We start from the raw sequence: 27,854 nt of genomic DNA on the forward strand, positions 1-27,854 counted from the left end.
AGCGAACATGAAAATATGTGGAAGAAGAAGAAGAAGAAGACTTGTGCGCTAACGACGTTATCTTATTTTAATATATTGATTGTACATTGTTTGCCTACGGGCTCTACAAGGCTGGTAATTTCCGGGTTTTTCAACAAAGAAGCAAAACAAAAAAAACTTCTTCTGCTAGCATGACAGCTAGCGTCAGTTTTGCTCGAGCGGCGGATGCTGGCTCTGCTCCCCCAGCTGCTGCCACTGACTGTGTGATCACCTGACCACGCGTCCACCTGGAGCCTCGCTGCACTGGAGCTAAAAGGACCTTTCATCCACGAGTTTGACCCCCCACCCTTCGGATGGAGACGTATTCTGTCCGTGCGAAGGTAAGAAGGTGGCTTTTACTTTTCGTTAATCTACTGTGTCATATTGGAATGGGTTGTTTGTTTGGACTGTGCTGATGGTTGCAGCTTTCTTTGTCAAACTTTAAAAGTGATCTGCAGCAATTGAGCTGCAGCAAGTAAACACACACACACACACAGATGTCACAGTGGTAAGTGGAAAATAGCAACAATTGGGTTGTTTAATTGTGCATGGTGTTTTTACCAGTAATGTTTTGTGCTGTATCAAATGACTCTGCAATCAAAGTAATGTGTCTCTCTAACTCATTCACTCTATTGCAGAGATATCATTTCTTTTTCCTGCTGCAAATGTCTCTGCTTGTAAAGATGTCTAAATGGTCTGCATTCATATTGAGCTTTTCGAGTCTTCGCGACCACTCAAAGCGCTTTTCACTACAGTGTATTGCCATTCATCCATTCGCACACATGTTCGTAGAGTGCAATAGTAGTAAATTGGCGCGACGCTTGCCATTGGACCCAGCCTGAAGCCGTGCCACCGCTGCTGCACAAAGAGCTGTTCACAGGTTTATTGAAAGCTCAGTGAAGCTCATCTTGAACTGGAGAATCCCTTGTCGTAGCTGAACAGATGATGAGTTTGTTTATTCAAAATGTATTATTATTGAACGCGTCATGTGTCCAAATCGCACCAAATTGAATAAGTCCCCCGAGGCCTTAAAAGCACACATACCGAGTGTGAGAAATAGTCTGTTCTCTTTGTGTGAAAGTGACCATGTGATAAACAGTGAAGCCTCTCTATCTATCTATCTATCTGTCTATCTATTCCTCACTAGCTGAGGTTATAGCTCAAAACCTGCTCACAAATAATAATTTCTGCCTTTACTCAACTGTACTCATAGCTAAATCTAATTTAATTTCGTAATGGATACAAAGGTTTGAACTCCAATACTGGATTTAATTTTTGACAAAATGCTTTTGAACGCTGTTTATGGCATTACTGGCACTGAATGCAGATAGTGGCCTCATTTTTCGGTTTCCTCTGCGGCCTAGAACTGTGTCTTGTTATCCTTTCAATTATCCTAATAACATGCAGTAAGTTTTTTTTCAATTATGGTTGGGAAAATTTATCATATTCCATGGAAACTAGTTCAATGTGCCACTTATCCTGCCCAGTTTCCTTGTCTGCCAGTGTCATAATACCACTGGATTGAACATTTTCAGGTCCACCACAAAGTGTCCCCATGAAAAAAATAGGTTATAAAATAAGCGCGCTATTTCCTGTGAAGTAGAGAACTTTTCCCAAGGAAGGCAGATTCTTCAAATGTGTTCAAAACTACACAAAACAGTCGGTTATACGTCTAGTTTCAGTTGTTCTTTCAGTTCAAAACGATTCTTGACACAAGTCTCCAGACAAGTTAGGAGCTCTGTGAGGCTGTAGTCAGGCATAGCTGTGCTTTGATGCAAATGCTAAAATCAGCATGCTAACATGTCAATGTGTTGGCGCAATGATGCTTGCTTAATTCATCATCTTTGTTTGGCATAGCTGAATAGCATATTTAACATGCTAACATTTTCTAATTTACACAAAATCTAAGGTTTGAAAAGCTTTGAACTGATGACAGCGTGCAGTGGAAACTCAGAGGATCACCAAAGTGCATGTGTGTGTGTGTGAACCATCCCAGTCTTTCCAAGAGTTACCAAGGTAGTTCACTAAAGCCAAAAATGCCAGTATAAAAAGTCAGAGCATTAATCCATAGGGATCTTCCCCTGGAGACTAGGACTGCCATCCAGTAGTTGTTTAATTATTTTAAATCAGGACACAAGTGATGGATCGACCAACTCACAGACCTTAGAGTCACGCAGCTACCAAAGGGAAAACAAACCTCAACTGAAAGTTCTAGAGATTTGGCCCACTTACACTGTCTTCACCAAGAGAAGCCGTTTGCAACGTTGTCATGGAACTGTACTTTTAGGTGCTTTTATAACTTGTTGTCCACATTTCCTCAGAAGGATTTGAAAAGCACACGCTCACAGAACATATATTTATAATGGTGCGTGAGTCTGAAAATCCCAGACTTTTGCTCTCACTGAACAGACAGTGCGACAGTTTGCCAGTTGTCTGGGTGTGTGTGCGTCCAGGTGCACAGCAAGTAAAAGCAGAAACCATGAGAACAAGCGGTGGAAAGATTTGTCACAGTAAACTGACCTAACAGAAATGCTTATTCAGCGTAGTCCTCACCACAGTCTGAGACCGAACCTGAGTCACCAAAAATAAAAAACCTAAAGTAATGCGGAGCGAAAGCTACTTGGCTAACGACTTCAGAGAAGCTGGCCTACTTCAGAATGAACCACCTGCAGGAAAAAGCCAGATATCTCCAGACAAAGCACCTGTGTGTGCGTGTGTGTGTTTCAATCATAGGCTACCTTGGGGGACACATTTCTGACTAAAAACCAGTAAATTTGGGGCAAAAGCTATTTGCTCATTTGGAAAAAGGCTGATCTCTGGGTGTGTGTGTGTGTGTGTGTGTGTGTGCTTCACAGTTTAAAAACTTAGTGTATTTTTCAAAGTTTTAGTTACTATAAATAAATTAAAATATGAGGTATATAAGATATGTTCTCTACTTAGTCTACCTCTACCTGTCTATTCCAGGTGTGCTTGTTTGCATGAACGTGCGTGTGTGTGGAAAATTACCCTGTGGAAACACAGTAGGGGGGAAAAAAAATCAGTGTTGAGTGGAAACACACTCATTAACACTGTTTGTGCAGGAGTGTGTGTTGTGTGATGCCCCAGGGTTGTGCTCAGATGTTGTTTGGTTACTAGCCTACACACACATGTATACTGCACGCACACTGTGTCCCATGATGCACTTGTGTCTACACAGGCCTGATCAGTACAAACTGCTCATCCAAATGCTCCCTGGTTAGTAATTACAGTACATGAGTTATGCTGTAGAAGAGAAACACTGTCACAAGTCAGAAGAGAAATGCTTCGATCATAATATTTCTTAAACTGAAATAATTAAAGCCACTCTTTGTACTTCAGTAAATGATACAAATATGTTTTTGGTTAAATTAAAATAAGTTAAATTGCTTTGAAGCTAAACTATGTAGCATCTGCTTAACAATGTACGTACCACATTGTGGCAAGTACAGGCTACTGGTAAATGTAATGTAAGGGTAGAGAAGAGTCATAAAGTCAGTGGCCTGATAATGATCCATATGATACTGAACTAGTCTTACCAGACCAAATAAGGATGTAGCAGCAAAACCCTGAGTGCACTGTCAAGAGCAAGGGTCCATTCTGCTGCTTATTCAATCTACTTTTGTAAGAAAATCAATTGGTATTCCTTCTGTTGAAAATGAAGTATATAGAATTTGATTTTGCAATGCTTGCCACATGTGAAATAAACCCCCTACTTATACACAGACCACAGGGATATACAGCTATCCTGATCATGTACATTCAAGCTAATCCTTCTGGTCAAGCGTGTCAGAACATTTCTGGAATCGAGTTACTCTTTTTATTATTGTATGTTTTAGTGGTAATAAAGTGACCTGGGTCACTTTTAAACGGAACTCCTCAGGTTTCTGAGGACCTGCTGCCTTCTAAGAAGATATTTGCAGACTCAAGGGTGTTGAAGTGGGAAATACATAAAACAATATGACAACTCGCTGTTCCACTAACCATAATACAGTCATGCCTATGCTGCAAAATAGATCAAGTTAACTAATCCTGCCTTATGCTTTAAAATCTGTTATTTCAGTCTTGTCAGGTTGTTGTTTGCCATTAAATGGAGAACATATTTACTTATAAAGCCCCCTCAGGGGTAGTCCAAACTGTAATGGGACCTGTTGCATCCGGTCTTAAGAAGCTTCTGACCTACCTTTAAGAATTTTATTAGTGTTTTTGTGTCTCATCATGGAGTAGAAGCTGCTTTGAGAGGATATTAACCCCCTAAAGCGTAGAACACATTTCAAGGCAGTTGCCTTTTTATTTATAATGGTGTTGTTGTTAAACACTATAAAGTACTTACAGGTGGTAGTGGGCAAATGTTCTTAATTTGCATGCAGCCGTAATCAGATGAATGCCTCTGCAGACACTATGTATAAATAATCATCCCACATAGATGGAACACGTATGCTTCTGGCAGTCACACATGTTTACACCCACACATTAAAATGCAAACATACTTCAGTGATAGAGCACTGCACTTTCATTACAAGCGATGCTTATGGATGCATTGAAATAGGAATGGTCATAAAAAACAGTACAGGCTTTTAGTCCCTAGTATAAGTTAAGCTCTAACAACACTCCATCCCAGAAAATCCCATAATGCATCTCATAAGTGTCTTTTGTCAGACTTGCCATCCCTAATAGATGGTCAGATGTTTCAAGATCATCAGCTTAAATAACCCTTATTATTTAAGACTTGCTACAAATAAGCCCAATGAAATCACCCGGGCCAAAGACTACTATACACATGTTGAAGTGCCCCTTCTAATTGAGGCTAAGTGACTTCAGGTTGTAAAATTGTTAACGTGACCAGACTCCGGGTTTTAAGATGGGTGTACCAAGACTGTGATGCTGGTGGCTCTGTCTTACATAATGTCATTATGCAAACATTTATTTTTCATCCTGAAGAGAAAGTTTGTCTTTCCTAAAAAGCTCCAGGAGGCAATCTGGTCTTTTATAAGATACCAGCATGGAAAATGCTTTGTTCAAGGTCCATGGTGTTGAAGTGTGCACGGGGTAGATGCACTAAGCCCTAACTATTTTGATGGTGAAAACATCTGTGGTGGGAGCATATGCACACACGTGCATGTGCATGAATGTGCAGTATAGTTAAGGTGTTTGAAAATGTAGTCATGAGCATCAACTCCCACATTGATATAACAATTTTCAATATTTTACAGTCAACATCATTCCTCCTCATTCCAACAATTGGGAAAGGTAGCCATGTTAGCTTCATCCATAGCCCTAGATGAAAAGCTTACCTTTTTGTATTTGTTGGTGTACTGGCCTGCATTGTTTTCTGCTTTGTCCTGGCTGTATTGTTTTCTTGTTGCTGCTTGTCTAATCTTTAGCAGGTTTGTAGACGGCTGCAGTTACCTTTTCTCTAACCTTAAGGTTGAATAACAAGCAGAGAGGTAACCGGCTGCAATCCCACATCATAAGCTACTTCCTGTTAGTCAAAACAAGTTGAGCAGCAAAGGAAGAGATATGCAAAACACTGACGTCAGGATAATTTCCCTATTACTCATAAAGTCTCGCCCACATACCAAGTTTTGACATTTAAATCAGCAGTGTAGTGGTGTTCATAACACCTTGAGTCTTATACAGGTGTACAGATGTAAACTTGCCTCATCTGTGTTCTGACACAGTGACGGAGGAAAGAGAGAGGGAGAGAGGGAGAGAGGGAGAGAGGGAGAGAGACGTACAAAATGACAAAGGGACAGGCCAAAGTTAAAAAACCCCAGCAAGAATTAATATATCATCGTTTGGCTTAACAGTTCTCCTGCTTAGAGTCATGACGCATTAAACTGTGTTATTTAAAACTTAAAGTCAGTGCAACTTATACATTCTTAGCATGTCATGATCACTGATGTGCCTTGCAAATATGTGCCTATAAATCTGCTTAGAAACCATAGAAAGAAAGGTTCAGGTTACGCCTTTTTCAGCATGTAAACATGCAAAAGTCGCCCCCTGTTAAGTGACTCCATGACAGCATTACACTCCACTTAAATTATTGGAGCTGTGCATTTGTCATAGCCTCAGACTTTGAAACCTATTTCTGAAAACAAATATAAGTAAGAAGAAAGGTTTTTTGTCATTTGCATAATTAGAAATATCACTGTGTTTTCTTCAGCTGGAACAGAAGTTTTATTTGTGCTCACATTGCAAACTAAAGAAGTAGAATTAACTTAAAACATGCACAAGATGTTAGTAGGTCAAAGTCGGTAAAACATCAGTTAAGAATCAGTCCCTCCACACATACCTGGAATATTTACACATCATAGAGTATATTAAACATTAACCAAAATTGAACACTCGGATCAGTGTGTATAATATGAGGTACTATCATAGTTTTTACAATCATAGCTTGTACATCCAGTTCCTAATGATAGTCTTCATGTCAAGTCCATCCTGTCTGTGGCAATTGAATTTTATCTGCTAATAAGTGCTGAAACAAGCAGATCATTTGTCAGGTCAGTCTGACAGGAAGTGGACTTCAGTCAGTAAAGCAGGGAGCAAGAATACACCTGAGCCACCAATTAATAATGTTCTGTTCCAGTCGACTCATACTCTTTTCTTTATCATTTAGAATATAATAAACTTAGTTTGTAAGTTTTGTAAGACGGACAGGTACACAGACTAAAGAGTGAGAGATAAGTCCTCATGTGAGAGAAGGAACTGCAATGCATGCCACAAACTATGAGGTCTGACTGTCTGCGTGCACAGTCAAAACATTATGGACCATAGCACTAGCACGCGGCAGTTAAGAGCAAGAGCACACCGTAGTGCATGTGGCATGTATCGCTGTTAGAGATCTTTTAGGCTATCATGAGAAGAGTCTAAAAAAAATTTAATTACTTAAACAAGTATTAGGAGACATTGTCATCATGGTGTATACATTCATTTAAAAGACCAAATTACAAGGTTGTGTTTTATGTAGCTTAAAGTGGAACAATACCTGATTCACAGGTCCGGATACTAAGAAGCAACATTTTTTACATTTAAAAGAGATATTGCAATAAATTAATACTAATGTCAGACATGGACATAGGACATAGGCAATTGTGCATGTGAGAGGGCCATATGACATGAAATGTGTGCCACTGTTAAGTTGTGTAGTTCTGCCTCCAGCTAGTAAAACGCTGTTGTGATTACGGCTTGTTCTGCTGCCCCCAACTGGACAAAAACAGCCATACTAAAATAAAATTTAATCGTAGCTCAGAAATAAGCGATATGTAACATGTTTTTTTGTTTAGAATGTTCTCTGGTCACACAGAGAATAAATTACAGCAGACATGTTTTAATGGCATTGTTTTCGGTGAAAAGCACAGTACAGTACAGCCATACGCTCTTTTTCTGCTCCGCTAACTGGATAAGACCCAGTGTGGCTGCGAGCTGATGAATAGCCAGCGGTAGGTGTTAGGTAACATGTTGGGGGAGAGCGAGTTCTAGGCATCCATCATAATCATCACCGCCCGGGGAGGTCTGTTCTGGATGCTGATGCTGAGTTGGGTGGCATTCAGCTGTGGAGGGGAGGGCTGGCAGAAACAAACCTTGTGGAGGGGAAAAGTGAACCTGTTCTACTCATAAGTTTCGGGGGGGGGAACTCAAATGGAATGGAGTTTTTGTTTCCGAAACGCAATCACTGGCGTTGACTGACAAAATCTATCGACCTCCATGCTTACAGTATTTTTCCAGGTGAGAGCAGTAAGTCATGGATACAAGAAATATCTTTCTGTGACAAACTGGTGCCCACAAACTTGAAGAAACTTTTAGAAGGTATTGAAATTGTCTTGTGGTATTTTGGAATGAGGAGATTTGTTTGTCAATTAGTTATTTCAATGTTAATCATAAAAATGTCTGTATTAGCTAAATACTGTGGCGGTAGATGGACATGCAGTTTGCAAATGACAAAAGTAACATTTGACCCATTTGCTACTCTGTAGAGCTGATTGTAAAGTTATGTTAATTGGTTTATGTGTGATGAGGTCAGATTATTCCAACACACATGAACGCACAATTACATTTGTGAGGGTGACACAGACAAATTAATAATGTTGCTCTGTACCATCTGGATATGTTTAAACTGGCAACAATTCATATATAAAAGTGTGTTATTAGTTTGCTGCCGAGGCAAAAGATTTTGTTTAATGGAACTTGTTATACTGACTGAATTCATCAGGGTGTAGTTCAGCCACAAAGGCAGGTTAATAAATGGTATCCTACAAATTAAACTGTGCATAAAACTAACTAATTGAATCTCTACTGGACATGAATGACGACACTGTAAGGACATACCAGAATGGAGTAGCTTATATAATATGTCTTACCTTTTGAACTTCTAAGCCCAAGTCTGGAGCTTACTTATTATTAGTGATAAGGTGCAGCAGTAAATCTTTGTCTCCGACCTCATGTCATGGCCATAATAAGATATGAAATTATCCACCTTCCTCCCGCAGCCCCCACATTCTGTCCTTTCTCACCCATTCAAAGATTTATTGAATCAAATTCCCAGTTCACATAAAGGCGTCGTCTGGCTAATACCTCACCTCTGCAACGGAAACATGTCCTAGATTCTACACATTAGCCAGGTGGCTCTGTTCCAATGTTATAGCTCATGATAGATATCATGGAGAATGTGGTCTGCTCAGTGTAAGTCATATTTTAGACAGAGTGATCTGTCAAGGCTTTCCTGGCGTTGCTGTCAAAACTTGCCAGAGGTGTTTAAGTGTGAAGCAGAGGCAAGACAACTTTACAACTGTCCCCCTGAGTCCTGACCTGAAGACGTGAATGAAAACCTATACTTTCTTAGCAGTTTCTAATAAAGTCTGCCACATTTAGCAGGTATCTAGATTAGCTAAATGAAGCGTACAGCAGCTTTTCCACATCTGTTAACTTCATTCCACTCCTTCCCCTCTCTGCCTGGGTTACTGTATTTTTTCTACATCTCATCTCATTTTTGAGGTTTATTTTTAACCAACTATGGCTTGGAATAGCTTGCATCCTCAAATGGAAATTTGGGATGAACACAATGGGAACTTGGCTGCTTCACTGTCACCCTCAGAGGGAATAAGTGACTCATGTAACTTCGATAGAAATGACTGATGCCACACCAAAAGAAGAGAGGAAGAAGGAATCGAAGAAAAAAAGCCAAAAGAAAATGTGAACCAAACAACAAAATCACAAATTTATACTGACACTTGTCCCCATCAAAAACTTTGTACAACTTTGATCTTACTTTTCTTTCTTTTTTCATTATGCAATTGTCGTTCCTAGAGTGATGAAAAGCACATTGCCTTTGCTTACATGTTCCCATTATAAAGTAATAACTTCCCAGCGTGGCTTGCAGGCCTAATCCAAATCTAGGGAAAGAGCAGGGCTATTAATCAAACGTTACACCCAAAAGGGTTTTTATATAGCTGTAGAAAGAGAAAATATACCCCATTATAAACACACCACTGTCCACAGTGTTTATATCCAGTCAGGGCTTAGAAATGTAGCATGGCCTCAGTCACAGTAGGAACAGGTCAGTGTATTTGCAATGGATTAGTGTTTAAAAGGTAACTTTTTTACCAGTAAGTGAAGAAAAAAAACCCAGCTGCCAGTATAAAGCTATACGCTAATATTGGCCACTAGGCGACAAGGACAGAAGATCAAAAAATAAGGCAATTTAAATTGTTCAAGATATTTTTTAGATATATAAATTCTACAAGTAAAAGCTTACACGTGATGAGCATTATTTAGACAGGTTCCAGTTATTTTGGACTTAATTTATTTAAGGTTGGCTCCTTTGAGGCCAACAATTTTTTTTTTAAATATTCAAAAGACGTAGTGGTTCTCCACTGCAATTTTATCATGGCAGTGTGGAGCACATTTAGAAAAAAAACACTGAAAATATTAGCAGAGCAGGTATAGCTCTTCTTATTAATATTGTTGTATCAAAAATGGTTGAATGGAGCTTTTCAACCTTTTAGCTCAATGTTTTGGATTAACGGTTGGCTTGTTCAGCGGCTTGTACAGTTGGCTTGTTCAGTGTTATTTATGTTAGAACAGCAGAGGGTGATTGACTACCTGGTAAATATGGTGGAATATTCTGCAGCTGCAGAGCCAGATATTTCTCACAGAAGTTGGTGGAGAACAAAAAAAGAATTAAAAAAGATATTGGATGTTTATTGTTCACTATAGGTGGCGGAAAGATAAATGATAATGTTTATCATTGTGTTAGTGTGTGTAATATGTCAGTTTTGTGGCAGAAATACTATATAAATAAACGTTCTGTCTGGTGTCTGGAATGGTACGTTCAGCGCACATGAACTTGCTGCAGTCTTGTTTCTGGCCTTCAATATCTGACAGTTTATCTATTCCACTTTCTACACAGACTTCACTGTGTAGTGAAGTAGGAGGTCTGCTGCTAACCTGGTAGAGTAACACAGGTTCAGCCGTCTGCTGCGTCTGGAAATGAAGCTGATTAGAGCAGTTTGTTGATTGCAAAAGAATGAGCTACAAGCATAGACTGTATACAAAGAGGCTACAAGAAGCTGCAAAGTTCAGTAAAAGTGTAATAACCTGCAGAGTTGAGTGACATAGTCATTTGATTCTGGGTCAATACAAAATATTGATCAATGCAGCTTTGAACCAGAGGCAGAAAGCTGCAGTGTGGTTTTGTGACTCTAAGCAGAGCTTTTATTCAAAAAAAAAAAAAAAAGAAGCACAATTCCAAGTAAGCTCTCAATCTTTTGATGTTCTAATGTGGATGCTAATAATAACTTACTGGGGTCTAGCTGCAAAGACACTTTCCACTTTGCCTCATTTCCCACCAAACCTATAATTCCTCCAACGTGCACACATGGCTCAGAGCTAAATCAGCCCTAAGTGCTACATCCCATCCACATTCCACATTTCAAAAGAACTCTGCAGATAAACATTTCTGATCCTATGTGGTGCAACAAAGCAAATGGTCCCCTGTAGATATTTCCACTGTTATGCAGGCCAGATTGAAGAATGAGGAGCAGATCCAGAGGAGAGAAGGCAGGGGCCTTATATAGTCAGAACAAACTCATCCCCAGGCTCAGGTAGCCAACAAGATTTTTAGCATCCAGAGCTGTTGAGCTGTTTCTGAAGATAAGAGGAAAAATGTCAAGAATCCTTAGCTCAGATGGGAAAACGGGAATAAACTGAACAAGCCTGATGTTTATGTGTGCAAAGTTGTGTAAGAGAGAAAGATAATGATCTTTGAAGAGTGAAAAAGAAATCAAAAGCACAGGAGACAGAGATTAGTGATAACAAAAACAAACAGAATCCAAAAAGACAAACTGACCAGACCACAAGCCAGAATCAACTCTCCCCATGGCTGACCCCAGCCAATCACGATAGTCCACTCTCATCAAGGGGGGGTCAAAGCTTTAGCTGTCAGGCTCCATCCCCCAGTTCCTGGACCTGGTTCGGCTTCACCCCTCAAGTCCTTCAACCCCGTTGGGACTGTTGGTGCAGCTCAACGCCGGACTGTGGGATCTGCACTGACTTCTTTTGTTCTTAATGATGGCATGTGTTTATTTATGTTAGCCTTCTGTGGGCGGCAACGGCGACATGTGAAAAATCATCTGAGAGGAGGGGTTGTTAAAGTGTGAGAGTTGACACACTCACTCTGGCACTTGTTTTAATAAAGCTGTGCAACTGGAAGATAAATAGTCCGGACAGATGGAGGGAAAACAAGGCTGACTTGGATCTTTGTGCCAAGACTTAAAATTCCCCCTTGCGGCAGTGAAATAACTGTCCGCTTAAGTTGTTTTATAAAATGCCAGCACCACTTTTCTTTCAATGCAGTGTAAAAGTCTCACTCAGAAGAAATTACACTCAGATTGTTCCATTATAGTCAATTATAGTAACAGGTCTGCTTAAGTAACACACACACACACACACACACACACACACTTCTTCACAGTCCATTGGTACCACACACAAACTCTTCCTTCCTCTTAAAAAAACACAAAACTCTCCTCACTACATCACACTCCGTCACACAGGAAACTTAAATACACACACACACACACACACATTGGGAAATTCTCTCACTGATAAATGCGGTTGCGGTTGTTTAAACCAGCAGCCCCCGTCCTTGCTCGAGTATTGTACTCACCCCATGGCGATGGAAAGAAGTCCTTCTGGCTCTGCTGAGCGACCTCTGCAGTCTCAGCACACACTCTCATGCACATGCACTGATGGATTCTACCAAGGGGGTTTCCTCTCTCCTGGTTTTTCCACTTTTTACCCCCCCACCCTTCTTTCCCTGGCTTCAGTCGTATCCTTTTATGGAGCTAGAGTGGAAGATAAAATTTTAAAAAAGAGTGTTAGAAAGGGAAGATGAGAGGTGATCATAATAATTGCTCCCCATGTCCCACGCCAGGGACCTTACCACCCTCCAGTGATACACCACTCTTGCCTCCAATCTTCCATCTTTTCCACTCCCTCCTCCTCCTCCTCCTTGTCAGTGACAAGATTTTGGTACTTACCTGCTGGCCAACTTTCAGGGCCAGGAAAACCAAATGGTTCAATTGGTTATTGGAACAGTTATATAAAGGTTTTCCTGAGCTTTCTGAGTGATTAAGATATCTCAAACCACAGAACCCACTAAATTTTGAAAAATAAATGTATCCCCCCTCGATAAGTATTGGCTTTCAGGTGTAGGTTATCATGGCCATGCCTTCCAGTGGTTTATCTCATGCATCCAAGAAAGAATTGCTTGTATTAGAAGTGGTTATCCATCTGCTGCCTCTTCCTACATTCATCTTCTTATATTATACTGTAGAAATTTCCTCTGGGCTCAATTTGTAGAAAATGTGACACCTCCTATTACTGTTATGTCTCAATTATTAGCTTTTTCCACCTCACATCTATTATTACATTGAAATCATTCCGGTTGTCGAAATGACTTTTCTTATATCTTCCTCACAGTAAGTTTGGATTGGCTTAACCACAAGACGATATGTCAATCCTGCCAACACTTACACTACACTCAGCTTGGATTCCTAACTGCCTGACGTCTACAAATCATCGCTGACTAGACTGAGAACGAGTGAAACTCTGGGGGGGTAAGTTTTCTCTCTGAATGAGATTTTTCAGTTGTTTATCATTTGTACCTTCAAATCCTGCAATAAAGAAGGTCAATTAAAGCTATAATCTCTTCTCTCCAAGCTCAGCACCATCAGGATGGTCTGATATTAGTCTACATCATGAATTTGCATGTCAAACTTCATTAGTGATGAATTCACTTTAAAAAAATAACGGTGGGCTAGGGCTACACGAAATGTTGAAAATGTATCGTCATTGCAACATATATATAAAATGATAACACATGTTGCATGTTTTCTAACATTGCTAAACTTGCGACAGAGCTTTTCTTTTTACTATATGAATAATTGATGATCTATCTGTCGGTCACTTTATGACTCTCGAGATATTTTAGTTCAGAGAAAGGGTCCTATTCTATCATTTATACAAACAGTGCAGATTAGCCATCATTATACACATCGAAAGATAAAGAACTGGACACTGCAGGATGAGATCAAGAACAAGGCATGACTAAACACATTACCACCGTCAAGGTCAGTTGATTGCAAGTTATCTAAAGGTTGAAAGTGTTAAAGAGTTTCATAACTCTTATGTGATCCTCTGAACAACCGAAACTGCCCTGTCTCTATTTGTTCCCGAGACAGTTTTGTTTTATTTTGTAGTTCTGATCTCCCTCATGTGTCTCACTTCAATTTACTTCCTGCCTCTGTGTTTCCCTCAAGAGTCGATTGTTTGTCCCTCCGTGATTTGTTTCATCTGCTTGGTCTGTGCCTCCTCTTTCCAGTTTGCACTAGTTAAGTTTGTATATAAGTCAACTCCTCAGTTCTGACTTTGTCGAGTCCCGATCCTGCCTTGTTTTCCATGAACAGTCCGAGTTTCGTCTGTATGTTTTGTGCTGTTTTCAAGAATTTCTTTTTTTTTGGATGGTATCCAGTCTGCTTCTGCATTTGCAGGTGTTTCCACTGCAGGGACCAGTTTCTAAATTAAGCTTCAGGGAAATATTTTTACCATCCAAAAAGACCTCCCACTATACAAAAGTAAAGCAACCTTTGTGGTGGGGGTTAAAGCGCGATCAGATGCCTCATTGGTCGTTATTTCAGCTACTTTATTCAGGTGCTTTAAAGACACATAGTTTCTTGTCTCTTTTCCTATCTACAGTAGCACTTTTATTCTGAATGACCTCCATGTTCACTGTTGTAGTGTTGCTCGATTTATATTTCATTATCCTCTGCAACACTGCCTTCCAGTGTACTGGAGTGGAACAGCTTGTTGTAGCTCTCTGTTGTTCATATCTGTAATTTGCCCAGTCTCCCCTTGTTTTTGCCAGCGATGGACACATAAGTGAATAATGGTCTGCAGGAATCTTTTAGTCCCTTGAAAAGTTCCTGGGACTTGTGGTCAAAACATGGTTTAAGTTATACGATCATATGACTAAATGTATATTGTACTGTTCAGACTGGTTAGAACTGCTTTCCAACTGAAGATGCATGCATAATTTATAGTAATTTTATTTTTGTGTGTGTGTGTGTGTGTGCGTGTGGCCACCTGCTCTGTGATGGGTTGGTACACTGTGTTTGTTCTCGGCAGATAAAGGCTATTGGGGGAGAGGAAGCCCCTTTGATTCAAAGGTCAGTGAAGGCTCGAACAGGAAACGCTTTCAGACGAGATGGCAATAGAACCATCAGCCACCTCTTTCAGCTCACCCCCTTTCAGCTTTTAGCTACAAACACTGCTGTGTATCAGTGGGGATAACACACCTGCTCGCCTTGACCCATTTCAATGCGAAAGCAGAGATGTGCTATTTGAAGTGTCCCTCTCATTTCTCTATCCTCTCATTGTCTTTTATGATTATATTAACATCTTCCCATTATTATAAGAAAACATTTTATTAGATGTGCAAATTAGGAAAAATACTAAGATTATATATAGGCTATGAAAAATGCATTATCTACTTCCAAAATGTGGTGTTCTGTCGTTCATGGAAGAGCAAGCCCTACAAATTAAAACTAAACTAAACGATGTACATGCACTCCACAGTGACCCATGTGTTTACTGAACTGACCCTATCACCCAGTGGAAATCATTTGTCTGTGCCGGTTAGGTTTGGGTATGATCATGGTTTGTTTTAAAAAAACTACTTTTCAAGTCTGGAGGAGCTGTATGTATATGAAGACAAATGTCTGAATGGATTGAACTGGAAATAAAACGGCTCCATAACACAAGGTCTGTAATGTCCAACTGAGCAGATGTGCAAACAGACAAAAGGCTGAAACAACCTGACACTAGGTTTAATGTAAATACGATATAAGGATGTCATGAATACGTTAAGTAGTGTATTGCGATAAACACTGTGCTCAATTTCTTGGCCATACCAATACCAAGCCGGTCTTATAGCAGGTTTTGACGTAGTCCTGTTTCTGTTTGTCGTCTTTACATATTTTGAACCTTTGTTTCCTGTTCAGTCTGTACTCTGTTTTCAGTTGTCAAAAACTACATCCGTGCATAACAAACACTTCATCCCTGTAGCACGCAGAGCTTCCCCTGACAGCATTGTTTACCCAACATGCAGATGACCGTGCCGCATGAGAACATAATTTCCCGTTAAGGGATTTGGCATTCTCAGGGAAGCTCAGCCAGTCCAAACACCAGAGTTTACTCTGAGTTGCAAAGCACAGTGTGAGACCGTGCTAACAGTGACCGTGCTAACAGTGGGACCAGGATGCAGGATGCAATTCCATGAAAGCTGAGCTGGGGTTCATTCTGACCACAAGAGATTAGATTTGCTTGAATCTACAGAATTTGGAATGGGACAGGAAATGAAGTCCCTAAAAGGCAGTAGACACTCATGCAAACAAATGAGAGAAAACACTATCAGTATCACAGATCTTTGGCTATTTGAAAAATCAAGTATTCGTGAATTCCCATGCATTTGTCCTACAATAACAACAACAATAATAATTCACACACATCACATGTTTATATATCATACATGAATTAACAACACTAATTGTTTAGGACATCTGCCATTGTCTTAATTAAAAAAAAAACATTTGTAGTGTCCTTGATTTATTAAATAATATCTAAGATCTGAATTAATTATCTGAAATATTTATTCAGGGTATCAACAAGCTCTTATTTGACAATTTCCTCATTATCAGCATCAACATAGCACAATGAGAAAGATAACTTACCGACTGTTGTTTTATTTTACAAATGCAGCTGCAGAGGAAGTTTTAGTGTGTGCAGCGGTTGAGTGTATGCATGGGTCCACATCTCTTGTCTCCTTTCAGTTGTATAAACATCACCCCTGTCCTGCCCTGTCTCTCTCATTCCATATACTGCACCTGCATTCTATCCTACCACTGTGCCCTTCTGTTTTGATGTGTAAATGTAAAATGTGTTGGCGCAGAGAGAAATAACCATTCTTCCACATTATATCAACATCTAAACCCCCCCCCCCCCTTTTCCATCTTTCCGTGCTCATTTCCATTTCATAGGGAGGAAGGCTGATGGATAAAGATCTTTCTCTGCCTGCTTAGCATTTGAATCAAACATCAATGTACAGCTTCTTTTAATGCTCCTGTGGCCTCTCGCCCCCTCTCTGTCTGAATTTCCGGCTTTTGTTTCCCTCCTTATTTTTTTGTCTCTCCTGGTGTTCATTCATTCTTTCTCTTATTCTTTTCTTTTCTTGATTTCCCTCTGGAGTACTCGACTTTCTCATCACTTAAAGTAGGTCTCACAATTGATGACTTAAAGCTGCGTTGAGGAACTTTTGTCTACCCCTTCTGGCAGAGAGAGTAATTACACACACACTGAGTGATGTGTGTGTTTCTTCTCAGTTTCTCAGTGTGTTTCTCAGTCCTTTCTCTTCTTTCTACTGTTTCTGACGAGGACAATCTGTGTTGTCCCCACCATCAGTCATTGTCATTTAAGGCTGTAATCCTTTCTCGGTTCACATAGTATGAGGAAATTTGCTCTGGCACTTCCTATGTTGTTCCACCATAGGCTTTTGAGGGGAGGTTAGGCTTGGTTGTGGTGGTGGGTGTTTGACCACCCATGGTTGTTGTCTGGCCTGTCACATGGTAGTCCAGTTGCCGGGCTACTTGTAAATGTAGATGGTTCGAGACAGTTTCAGTTTTACTGAGGACTGATGAACCTGTAGCCTGATGAACCTCGGGTGATAGTTTACTATCAATTAATCAATCACTAAATTAAATTATATGTATAAAATACAAAAAAAGATAAGAAATAGATAAAGATAGAATAATAAAATGGGAAAAACATTCACAACAACAGTCGATTTAGAGTCTCCAATTAATTAAGTGAGGCTGCTCCAGAGACATGTACCATAGCAATAAAAAGAGACCTGTACTGATGGCAGTTGTAGGAGTAATTTGAATAAAGAGGCATTACAGAAAAAAATGAGCTAGTTTACAGGTCTCTCCGTAAATCAGCGCTCTTCAAAATAAAAGTGGAAATCAGTCACTTTATATATTCTCAGAGAGGAGGAAGTGTTCCTGTGTCTGGTTGTCTTCAGTGTTCAGACTGGATAAACCATCACTGAAAGCAGGTGTGTGTGTGCGTTCATGTGTGTGAGTTTGCTACTCATTATGAGTTCGTGTTTCATCAATGTGAATGTATGCATCACATGGTTTTGGCTGGATTTACTCTACATTGATATACTTTATAAGACAATGTACCAGTAAAATACATTGTGTGTGTCTGTGTCTCACACTTGCATGAAATGAATGTCTGGTATACTTAAATGTTGTTATATCAACACAACCTGTCCTGCCATGTTTACATGACACATAACCACTCAACAGGTTCTTTGGCAAACTCTAAGCATTATGGGAGATAATGAGGCAGCTGAGTAAACCTTCACAATGCTGCCATCTAGTGGCCAGATTTGACCTTTGTCATGAAGCAACGCCATGAGCAATAGAAATGAAAGAATATTTAAAGAAAGTTTGAAAGGCATCTGGTATTTAACTAATCCCCTTAAAACTAAGTAACAGAGAAACCTGTCACAGCAGCTTTCAATCTGAGAAGAGCCTGATCAAATATTAATGTCTTGAAACCATTTTTAAATTAAAGACAATAATCACTTACCTAATAAGAGTTGTTCTTTAGACTAAGGCAAAACTACTACATCTTCGAAAAGGTAGTTGGTGACCGTTTGTCATTCTGTCAATCCTGCACTGGTTACCAGTTAAATACAGTATTAATTCCAAAATTGTACTGTTTGTCTATAACGCTCTCAGATCTTCTCCCACCATCAGTAATTTTAACTCTGATTTAAAGTCTAATGATTCTGTGAATCTGTTATTTTATCCTATTTCCTTTTCTTATCTTTTGCTTTGTCTTGATTCTATCATTGCACTACTCGCTTTTTATTCATACTTCCATTGTTTTCCATTCATAGTGATTATAAAGCACTTTGCCTCAACTCCTCCTGTTTTTGAGGTGCTATAGAAATATGTTACTTTGATAGAATCTAACTTTTGCTGTTTGCCAGGTAGTGATCAGCAGGTTTATCAAAAAGTTTTCATGAGGCTGATATGAGACATGAAACTAAACCAATGCAATAACAGTGGATTTAATACTGACATAGGTAGACTTAATTTGACCCATTAATGATAATGTTGGTGTCTGCATTAATAGATTACTGTTCTTTTCTTATAAACATGTAGTGAATCAATGAATGCAGCTTTCAGGGTTTCTTTTTTTTTCTTAAATCCAAACACGTATGCTACAAGTAGAGTATCACGTTACAGAACATCAGTTCCTCTCATGATTCATAAAAAGCCACCAGATACAGCCAAGTTCTGTTTTTAATACATTTTTATTATTTTACTACAGTAGTTTGAGGTCAAACAAAAAAAAATGCACAGCTTCTGATCTCACAGCTGACAAGACTTCATGACTTCTGGGGTCACACAGACTGAGCAGCCATCTTCTTAGCTCTGCGAGCGGCTCCGGACTTTCTTTTCGCTTTACCCTTGCTGACGGAATGTTGGGGTACATTCTTGCCTGTTTTCTTGGTGTTAGACCGATGACTAGGGGGAAGCACAGACAGGAACATGTTAGGACGTGCAAATATTTGATGTTTTTGGGAGTGATGTACAGGAACCCTCACCTCCTGATCCTGGAAATGTCTCGGCGAGGGCAGGCTTTGCGTTTGTGCAGCAGGCTGCCGCAGATGAAGCAGCCCTCCTTTCCTTCACTCTGGCCACATGGGTGGTCTGGGAGGGCACAGCGACCACACGTCTGACAGTGTTTCCATGCTTTGAGAAGACAAATAATGAAATACACACATTAATATGAGACAAAGGGCCGTGACATGCAGTAACTCTATATAAAAGTGCATTTTACGTTATCTGATGTGATTGTGTAGAAATGTACATACATGGTTTTACACATTTCTCACAGGCTGAGCAGTGTTTCCATTCACGACCATCCTGCAGACACAGAAAAGAAAGTTTCATGGACTGCTTTTATTTGAGTAAGCAACATATAATGTATGCAAAGTGTTGGTTTTATACCTTGGATGGACAGACGTTGCATTTGGCACAGTGCTTGTTGAGGGACAAGACGTATCTCTGACACACAGAGCAAAATCTAATAGGAGGAAGGGGAGGATGCATGACTTTAACATAGAAAATATGAGCTGCACAATTTCAGAGCTGCGTACTGAACCTCGAAACTTGACTTAGTCTTAAAACTCTGCGGCTGTGTTTTCGTCTGGGCTGAGGGAGAGACGCCTGCGTTTCTGATTGGCTCTTATCAGTCACAGTGAAGGAAATCTGCTGCCCAGTGTAAGTGGATGGTTATGTGATGCATTTACTGGTCTTTTGATATGGACAGAGATTTTTTCAGATAGGACCATAGTCTGAACCAAGCTTCATGTCTTTGTTCCATTGTTTACATTAAACCTGGTGAATTTTGGTTTCACATTGTAATTTCGGGAGCAGACTTAAGACTTTTATATGACATATTTATATGACACGTGAAAAGAGTGTGTTGATACCTGTAGCCCTCCTCTTTGGGCAGGACAACATCTTTGGGACAGATGTTGGTGAACAATCTAACAGGAGACTGCTTCCGGCCTGTCTTCCCATGTTTGTAGAGAGGATGATTGTCATAGTCCACCTGTTGAGAGACAAAATATTGTTCATAGTTCACAGAGACAAACCTTCTGAACAACCTGTTTAACAAGGTTTACACCTAATTTAATTTTACTTGTATCAGAAAATCTCTTAGGATGTGAGATTTGTCCATAAACAATCTACAGTTAAGCAATAAAGAACCAGCATCTAAGTATTTGGTTATTTTCCTAATTATAAGACTACACAGTATCCAACACTGCAGCTGTGATTTCAAAATCCCAAAGAGAGGCTCCATGCTTCCTGGGTCAATCTGAAGATCTTAACTCAGTCTGCCGATCACCTGTACCAGTCATTAAAACCTGTCGGTGTACCTGGTAGTCCAGCATGGTGAGAGAGGGGAGGCACTCTCGGATGCGAGGCTCAAAGAAATATGGGAAGATCCACATCATTGGCATGTCAGCATTACTGCTCTCTGCACACACAAACACACATGTCAGTAGAAACACTGGATTTAAATTTAGTATACTACACTGAGATGTGACACACACACTGAGGGAACATGCTAGAAAGGAATCTAAAGACTGTTCTGCAGAGGGTTCATATTTTATGATGTCATTAGGAAGTTAAATCTGAAAAAAACTAATGTAACCCTGTTGTGAGTTGAATGGAATGGAATCTGACCCTTCGCCAACCTAGAAACCAGAGGCTTCCCGCCCCAAAGTCTTGTCCCTCGCCAGATTCTGAATATTCACATGCAGACTATGTTTATAGAGACTAAAGTGACACTGACCAGAGCTCTGCAGCTTCCTCCATGTCTGTGAGATCAGAGAGAAGCTGTTGGCCAGAGGCTTCACCAGACCACCGAATGGAGGGTCAGCCACCATCACCACTTTCTCCTTGTCACACTCTTTGAGGAAGGCCTGCAGAACTGCACTGGAGGCCTGATAAGAGACAAACATTTAATGTGCAGGACTGGGAATGGAAATGACATGGAAAATAAGTGTTTAAACCTTTACCTCTCCACCAAAGAAGTGATGGTTGAACATGTTGTAGTGACAGAACTCATCCTGGCTGTAGAACTGGGCATATCTGAAACAGATGTTGATAAAAGACTTTGTCAGAATCACATTTATTTTGTTGTTGTGTCCAAAAACACGAGGAAATCAGAATCGGCTCTACGTGCACACACATTTAGCAAACACACTCCAGATCAGAAGTGTGTATCTTGGTAACTAAAAGGTGTGCGATTGCAACCTGCAGGCTGAAGCTTGCAACACTGGGACACACCCTCTTTGTACCCTCGGCACACTCTTTACAGAAACAGACGAGAGACGGACAAGTAGATCTCAGGTAAGAAAAGCTGGAAAAAAAACACGTATGTGTAGAATTTAGTCTGGACGATGGATATAATACTTTTACAGCATAAGGAAGTCTAAAGGTTATTCTGCAGTAAACAACAAACTATGTGAAAACAAACTATGCGAAAAACTTGTTTTCACAGACTTTTCCCAAACCTGAAGGACAGGTTTTTCGCTGCAACAGCCAAAGCAAAACTAAAGACAAAATGCTTAAATAAAGTGCAAAATGACAAAATACTTCAGCTTGAGGTTTAATGTACATTTGTTGTTTTACTCTTTTCTCAGAAATGTCAGAAAAACAGTCGTTATCAGTTGGTAATGGACAGTCAACAACGGATCTCTCAGAGCAGAGAGGTGTCACAGTGCCCCGTGCAGGCGCCCGCAATGCACTGCAGGACGGACTGTGTCTGACGGACTGGACTCCACTGGAATCCAACAGTGACAGGGTAGTTCAGCCATTCCCACGCTCACCAAAACTACAGAGGAAGAAAGGCAAAGCTGGAAAGCCCTCCCAGGTAAACAGATGTGGTGAGGCGGAAATGATTCCAAGAATTCCATGTAAGGATGTGAAAAAACATCTGTGGCGAAGAGGTTCACGTTATCCTCAGCAAGAGCACAAAACAGGTTGAGCCCTTTTCTGGAGCATAGTCAGTTGTATAGCATGTTGAGAGAAATGGACTGAGAATAATGAGAAGGTTTGTTCCCCCCACGTGCACAGTTTTGAGTTCAGTGGGCTTGGAAGCTTCCGTTGTGTTCTGTACAACTTTCAGTGCATTTGCTTATGTCTTAGGTTGCAGTACATTGTTACCTCCACCAGTCGCGTTATATATTTTTTTCATTTTCATGAGTAATGTGGCACACCTTGATGTTGGACTTTGACTCATACTAAAGACTAAGTCAGAACTAGGGATTTTTGTACAGTGGGAGAAATGTCAGCCATCTTTATACGCACAGTGTTTAATCAGGACAGCTCAACTCAAAATGTGTCTTGAGTGAAATTTAGGGGACTCACTAGATGCGACCTTTTAGTGGCAACCTTTTAAAAATTGTCATAATGGACAAAGAAAACATGGTTCACATTTAACCTTGTTCATAAAGGTGATGCACAAATAATGCTCAGTTTACTGTGACTCTGCTCTCTACAGGAGCAGCTGTCCAGACATTTGGAAGAGCTACAGGCAGAGGGATCCAAGACTGAAGCCCACATCCAATCTCTGAAAAAGCGAAACACAGATCTCTCTGTAAGTATAGATCCAGACGCTGGCACTACTTCAAATAATTTACTTAAAGACATCAGAGTGCAGATACGCTCATTTAAATACACGGTCCACTCCATGTTCCTCTCTGTAGAAGCGCACAGAGACAATGAAGCAGCAGGTCCGCGAGCACTTTGAGAAAATGCGAGCCGTCCTAAAGCAGGATGAGCAGGCCGTTTTGGAGTCTCTGGAGCTGGACCTGAGACGAACTAGAAGTAGACTGGACCACGTTCTGAAGAGCTGGAAGCAGCACCAGGACCAGGTCACAAAAAGCATCGACAGCACCCAGAGAGCACTGAGCAAGAGCTCTGCAGCAGAGGAAGATGGGGAGGTCTGACTCATGTCTCTCAATACCACAGTTTGAAAACATTGTAACTGTAAACTGCTGTTTTAATCAGTGTCCCTGTCCCTTTTTCCCCTCAAGGGTCAGTCTGAGAATCTTAGGTAAAACACTGCACCATCAGATGAATCAATTTTTAGCTATATCCACCTCAGAGATCTTCTAGATCTCTCTGACTCTGTTTCTCATTTTGTCTTGACTTCTCTTTGATCACTCTTTCAGTCCTAAGAAGCCAGACGCCTCTGAAGTGGAAATCCGACTGAATGAAGAGAGATTCTCAAGGCTTCTCAAAACTTTATCCTCTATCTCCAAAAAGCTGAAAGCCCAGCTGCAGAGGAAGACCCTGCTGTTAGGTACTGAGCTAATTGTATTCTTCATCTGCTGTAGTGAGTCAGGAAGTTCCAAACACAGGCAAAGGAGTTGTTTTCTATTTTGGCTCAGAGCCACCAAAATGACCACATTCCTCCATTATCCTCATTGGACAACATTATGTTCTGCTGTGACTTTGGATTCTGTGTTTGATTTACAGATTCATCCCCTGTGGTGATTGACAGACAGACGTGCCATAGCCAGATCACAGTGAACTCGGAGGGGCGGGCCATGTCCTTAGGCTCGGGCTCTGGAGACCCAGCTCCAGAGCATCCTCTCCAGTTTGATAAAGTGTGCTGTGCTCTGGGTTCTTCCCCCGTCACAGCAGGTCAGAATTACTGGGAGGTCGACGTACGCTGCAGCCCCGCCTGGGCTGTGGGCGTAGCCTACACCAGCATGCAGAGGAAGGGCCGAGACAAGGGCACCAAACTGGGCCGGAACAGGAACTCGTGGTGCGTAGAGCTCCGGAACAGCAGTGTGTCTGCTTGGCACAACGACCGACATGTGGCGTGTCAGGTGGTCGGGCAAAGACAGCTCAGAAAGGTGGGTGTGTGGGTCAATTATGACAAGGGTCAGCTGATATTTTATGACGCAGACACCATGGTTGTCCTGCAGAGGTTCTCCGCAGCCATGACACCGGTGTTCGACAGGGCTCATCACCACTTCACCGAGCCCCTGTTCCCTGCTGTACGGTTCCTGAGACCACCACAGAACCAGATGTGGCCAAACCACCTGGACATCTGTCCCCTCCACAATCTGTGATGTTCTAAGGATACTTCAGAGAATGGGCAAAATGGACAGTGATGTGCCGTGGAGCAGCTTTTAATAACCCACTTAGCAAAGAACGCTTTGAAATGAACCATGTAACATAATAATTTCGCTTTTTTAAATGTTATTTTTTTGGAAATCATATTCATATATTTTCCTGTCCGAACACAATATGTTGGGACAGGAAAATATGGGATTCTGCATCATCACTGGAGTGTGAGATTGTCCGCCAAAGTGATTTTTTCTGTTTTTCCTGTTATGGCACATTTGATGTTTACTGTCGGTTCAAAGAATTAACTCTAACCCCTGTTAAGTCAGCAGAGAGCAGAGAAAGGTGAAGTTGGGAGATTTTCAGAACAGGAAGACTGGCAGCATAAAGTCACAAGGCAGGACAGGACAGGCCCTGGATTAAGGAGAGACTGGCTCCTACCGCTGCCAGGAAAGCACCAAGACAGAGCAGCTGTATTAAACAGGGAAATATGCAACAAGAGAAAATAAGAGATATGACAAACTGACCTGAAATCAATATCCAGCAGCAGACTCTTCATTGGCTCATGTTTCTGCTCCAGGTTTCGCAGCTTGATCAGCTCCTGGAGTCTGACACCAACAACAACAATCATGAGTCAAACTGATTTCAGTGTTTAAAAAAAACTATTTTTTAAACAAGTATTCCCTTGTCTCCAATAAGGAGATTAGACTGGGTTCCTTTAATAGCTCTGACATTATTGTCTAACACAGTAATGTATAGACTATCAGTGCAGTACATTAGTGAGTGTGATGGACCCTTCTAACTACAGCCCCAGGAAACCAAACCAAAAGGTGAGGTGCATCATCAGGTACGATCTTTTTATTTAATGCCTGTCATTGATTAGTTCAGAATCTAGATGAGGGGGATAACATGCTATAAAGTTACATAACCAAATGGTATGTAGTGATAATGATGTAAATACAGAGGAAGATGTTTTTCATTTATTTCAGCATTGTGCATGACATTTTAATGGTTGACATCTAGGAGTATCTTTATATTCTTTATATTGGCTATATAAATAATATAGCCAATATATCCATATAATTTCATTATTCCATATGATGTCTTTTCTTATCAATGTTGTAAATATTGTTAGTTTGTTGATGTGCTTGGTTACCATGGCATCTATTGCACTTCTTTACATCCTGGGAGAGGGATCCCTCACACATGACTCTCTAGGAGTTCAATGTTTTTTCCCTGTTAAAGTTTTTTTGTAGTTTTTCCTCACAACAGAGGATTTCGCACCTTCTTAAGATCTATAAGCCAAATATTGATTTGTGAATATGAGCTATACTAATAAAATTTGATTGATTCACTTCAGAATTTTTTTATCTACTTAGTTTGTATTGGTTCCAAAAATCCAGTATCTACTGTCATATTTTTAGCACTTTACTACAGAGATGTGTTTTTGTGATTTGGCTGAACATTAAAAACAGGCTGAGCTGCCATAACTGAAACATGAGAGTATGTTCTAACTCAATGTCTCCCTCACCTGGGTGTGCCCACACACAGGACCTTCCTGTAGCCCAGACCAGCTAAGGTGTCCAGCAGAAAGTGTGCGCTGCGGTCGGTGAACAGGTACTGGGCGTTGCTCTTCTTGTTGTCCAGAGGACACAGCAGCATGCTGGGCCTCCTCAGCTGGGCTGCAGTGACACCTATGCATTGGTGAGAGGAGTGGGCCTCACGCTCTCCTGGCAGGAGCAGAGTCTGACAGTCCCGACAGAACGTCTTCTGATCCAGTGGGAGGGAGTCAAACTTCCTGAACCTGAGGGACAAGTTAAGAGTTGGGGCAAAAAACAAGTTGGTTAAAATGTTCAAATGAATTTGACTATACAACCATGTACATTTTTTACCAACTCAGCCTATATCAAGCTGATAATGTCTTGTGAGCAGATAGTAAATGATTTGTGTAACATGTATCAGTCAACTTTCTATTGATTGCAACGAAAGTGTTCAGACCTGATATTAAAATGTCTCCAGTATGTCTCCTGTTACCAGACCTCACTTCTTCGCTCTATATTATATCATATTATTTGTTTGTGATGACTAAATGATGTTTTTACCCAGATGTTTCTGATGAGAGTGACTTGGGAGGAACTGAATGAACTTATGAATGTACACAGCTAAGAAGAAAGATTTGACCCATTTAAGAAAAGTATCAATCATGCGATGGTGTTGATATTTTAGCAGGGCGGATTTGCCTTCACACAGCAAAAATAACGGAGCCGTATGACTTCCCAGACCACCGTCCTGAAAAGAGACCTCTACTTTGTTGGAGACCATGAGATCCTGCAGTTGCCTTCTCACCTGGTACAGTACGTCTGGTGGCTGATCGGGGGTCTCTTTGACCGGTTCTCTGCCTCTCTGGCCAACAGTCGGACCTCTGACACCTTCAGATCAAATAGACTCATGAATAAATGTCCACTGGCTCAATCAGAGTTTCAGATGTGTTCATATGAGCCACGTGTACCTTGTCATCCTCCCACTGGAAAAAACTGCAGTCTTTTCTGTCTCTGCAGGCTGAGCAGGCATAGAATCTCCGGCCCGTCTCCCCTCCTTTGCTGACCTTCTCAAACAGCAAGGTAGGACCTGACAAAACACACGTGGCATTTATTTGGACGTTACTCTGTCCTGAACAACCCTAACACACCTGTGTGCTGCGACTGTAGCGAGAGGTGGAGTAAACTGAAAAGAACACGGGTTTAAAAGTGAAAGGCAAATGAAGACGCATAGAAACTTTCAGGATTTCCTGAAGCGGGCTGGTGTGTTTTTCCTTTTTCTAGCTGTGTGTACTCACCGTGCGGGCAACATGGCGCAGTTTTACCTCCTTCTAGGAGAATAACCTCAATCCCGAAGCTGTCATCGTTGTTCTCGGCCATGTCTTTAATATCTTTCATGTCACAGATCCGGTGAGATTTCACTTAATGCCTCTAACACGAGATTTCAGCCATGCTGCTCAGAGTCGCGCAACAATGACGTGATCAAGTTTTCGTCGCAATAAAAGCTGATTGGCTTGAAACCAAACCGCAGCATTTCTGCTGGGATCGCTCGATCATTTATTCTCTGTACATTAGTATGAGGACATTTTGAAACAGAATGTTCATATATATGCATAAACAGACTGTTTTTACTTATATATGCAGTTGTGCTATTCAAATAGCTGACACTTCTGTTAGTGACAGTCACGGTGCTCTTTGTTTACATGAGTTCAGTTGTAGTCCCAGATCAGCAGCACGCTGCTCATTAGGATGATTGTTTTCTTTCTGTAAGACTACAATTCCCATGTACCCCTTTCAGTCTGTGCACTGCGTTCATGCCGAGCAGCAGCAGTTTGCAGCATGCACGCTGTTATCTAACATGAGACAGGAAGCTGGGCGGGTTGTCCTTTCAAAATGAAAGCATGCAGCCTCCCGGTTGTGAGCATCTGTCATTGTCATGCAGAATAAACTGAATCAAAACACATTTATCACATTGGGAACACTGCTCTCCCCC

The 27,854-nt window shown here is 40.8% G+C and overlaps 3 protein-coding genes across 7 annotated transcripts in view; 1 reads left to right on the forward strand and 2 right to left on the reverse strand.

The window, feature by feature from the left end:
* pde5ab (phosphodiesterase 5A, cGMP-specific, b) overlaps window positions 1–12,350 on the reverse strand; it is a 73,998-nt gene extending 61,648 nt beyond the window's left edge. The window contains exon 1 of one of the 3 annotated variants that reach the window (XM_069518315.1): window positions 12,203–12,350. In XM_069518315.1, coding sequence (XP_069374416.1) covers window positions 12,203–12,207 — 5 coding nt within the window. In that variant the 5' untranslated portion in view covers window positions 12,208–12,350. Of the gene's footprint in view, window positions 1–5,327; window positions 5,521–11,383; window positions 11,581–12,202 lie in introns of those variants that run through there. The other 2 variants (XM_069518316.1, XM_069518314.1) reach the window with 2 other exon arrangements.
* LOC109637651 (E3 ubiquitin-protein ligase TRIM62) lies at window positions 1–26,344 on the forward strand. 3 transcript variants are annotated; one of them, XM_020100159.2, is made up of 8 exons: window positions 1–359; window positions 13,018–13,154; window positions 21,887–22,116; window positions 22,747–22,842; window positions 22,952–23,188; window positions 23,282–23,301; window positions 23,420–23,550; window positions 23,727–26,344. In XM_020100159.2, the coding sequence occupies exons 3-8, from the start codon at window positions 21,889–21,891 to the stop codon at window positions 24,326–24,328; spliced, it is 1,314 nt and encodes a 437-aa protein (XP_019955718.2). In that variant the 5' UTR covers window positions 1–359; window positions 13,018–13,154; window positions 21,887–21,888; the 3' UTR covers window positions 24,329–26,344. The 3 variants fall into 3 exon arrangements, with proteins under 3 accessions (XP_019955718.2, XP_069374436.1, XP_019955719.2); XM_069518335.1 differs by lacking the exons at window positions 1–359; window positions 13,018–13,154 and adding an exon at window positions 21,376–21,593 and having other exon boundaries at window positions 23,727–24,109; window positions 24,182–24,642; XM_020100160.2 differs by lacking the exons at window positions 1–359; window positions 13,018–13,154 and adding an exon at window positions 21,380–21,593.
* On the reverse strand, window positions 18,951–27,356 carry zcchc4 (zinc finger, CCHC domain containing 4). The gene is made up of 13 exons (XM_020100158.2): window positions 27,160–27,356; window positions 26,833–26,951; window positions 26,670–26,752; window positions 25,855–26,127; window positions 24,851–24,931; window positions 21,260–21,332; window positions 21,034–21,184; window positions 20,615–20,715; window positions 20,165–20,286; window positions 19,680–19,755; window positions 19,544–19,595; window positions 19,274–19,421; window positions 18,951–19,193 (listed from the first exon to the last, which is right to left on the reverse strand). Exons 1-13 carry the CDS (start codon window positions 27,257–27,259, stop codon window positions 19,070–19,072), a joined length of 1,503 nt encoding a protein of 500 aa, XP_019955717.2. The 5' UTR covers window positions 27,260–27,356; the 3' UTR covers window positions 18,951–19,069.
* Between the last annotated feature and the right edge of the window lie 498 nt (window positions 27,357–27,854).

The sequence above is a fragment of the Paralichthys olivaceus genome, chromosome 22 (assembly GCF_024713975.1).
Source record: "Paralichthys olivaceus isolate ysfri-2021 chromosome 22, ASM2471397v2, whole genome shotgun sequence".
NCBI lineage: Eukaryota > Metazoa > Chordata > Actinopteri > Pleuronectiformes > Paralichthyidae > Paralichthys > Paralichthys olivaceus.

Bases quoted from the DNA above. Each gene is read 5' to 3' on its own strand.
- LOC109637651 (XM_020100159.2), top strand. From the start codon at position 21,889: ATGTCAGAAAAACAGTCGTTATCAGTTGGTAATGGACAGTCAACAACG. The intron at 23,189-23,281 runs GTCTGACTCATG...TTTCCCCTCAAG, and splicing joins CAGCAGAGGAAGATGGGGAG to GGTCAGTCTGAGAATCTTAG. The intron at 23,551-23,726 runs GTACTGAGCTAA...TTTGATTTACAG, and splicing joins GAGGAAGACCCTGCTGTTAG to ATTCATCCCCTGTGGTGATT.
- zcchc4 (XM_020100158.2), bottom strand. From the start codon at position 27,259: ATGAAAGATATTAAAGACATGGCCGAGAACAACGATGACAGCTTCGGG. The intron at 24,932-25,854 runs GTGAGGGAGACA...TGTTGGTGTCAG, and splicing joins CTGTGTGTGGGCACACCCAG to ACTCCAGGAGCTGATCAAGC. The intron at 19,756-20,164 runs GTATCAACACAC...TCCTCCTATTAG, and splicing joins CCCAAAGAGGAGGGCTACAG to ATTTTGCTCTGTGTGTCAGA.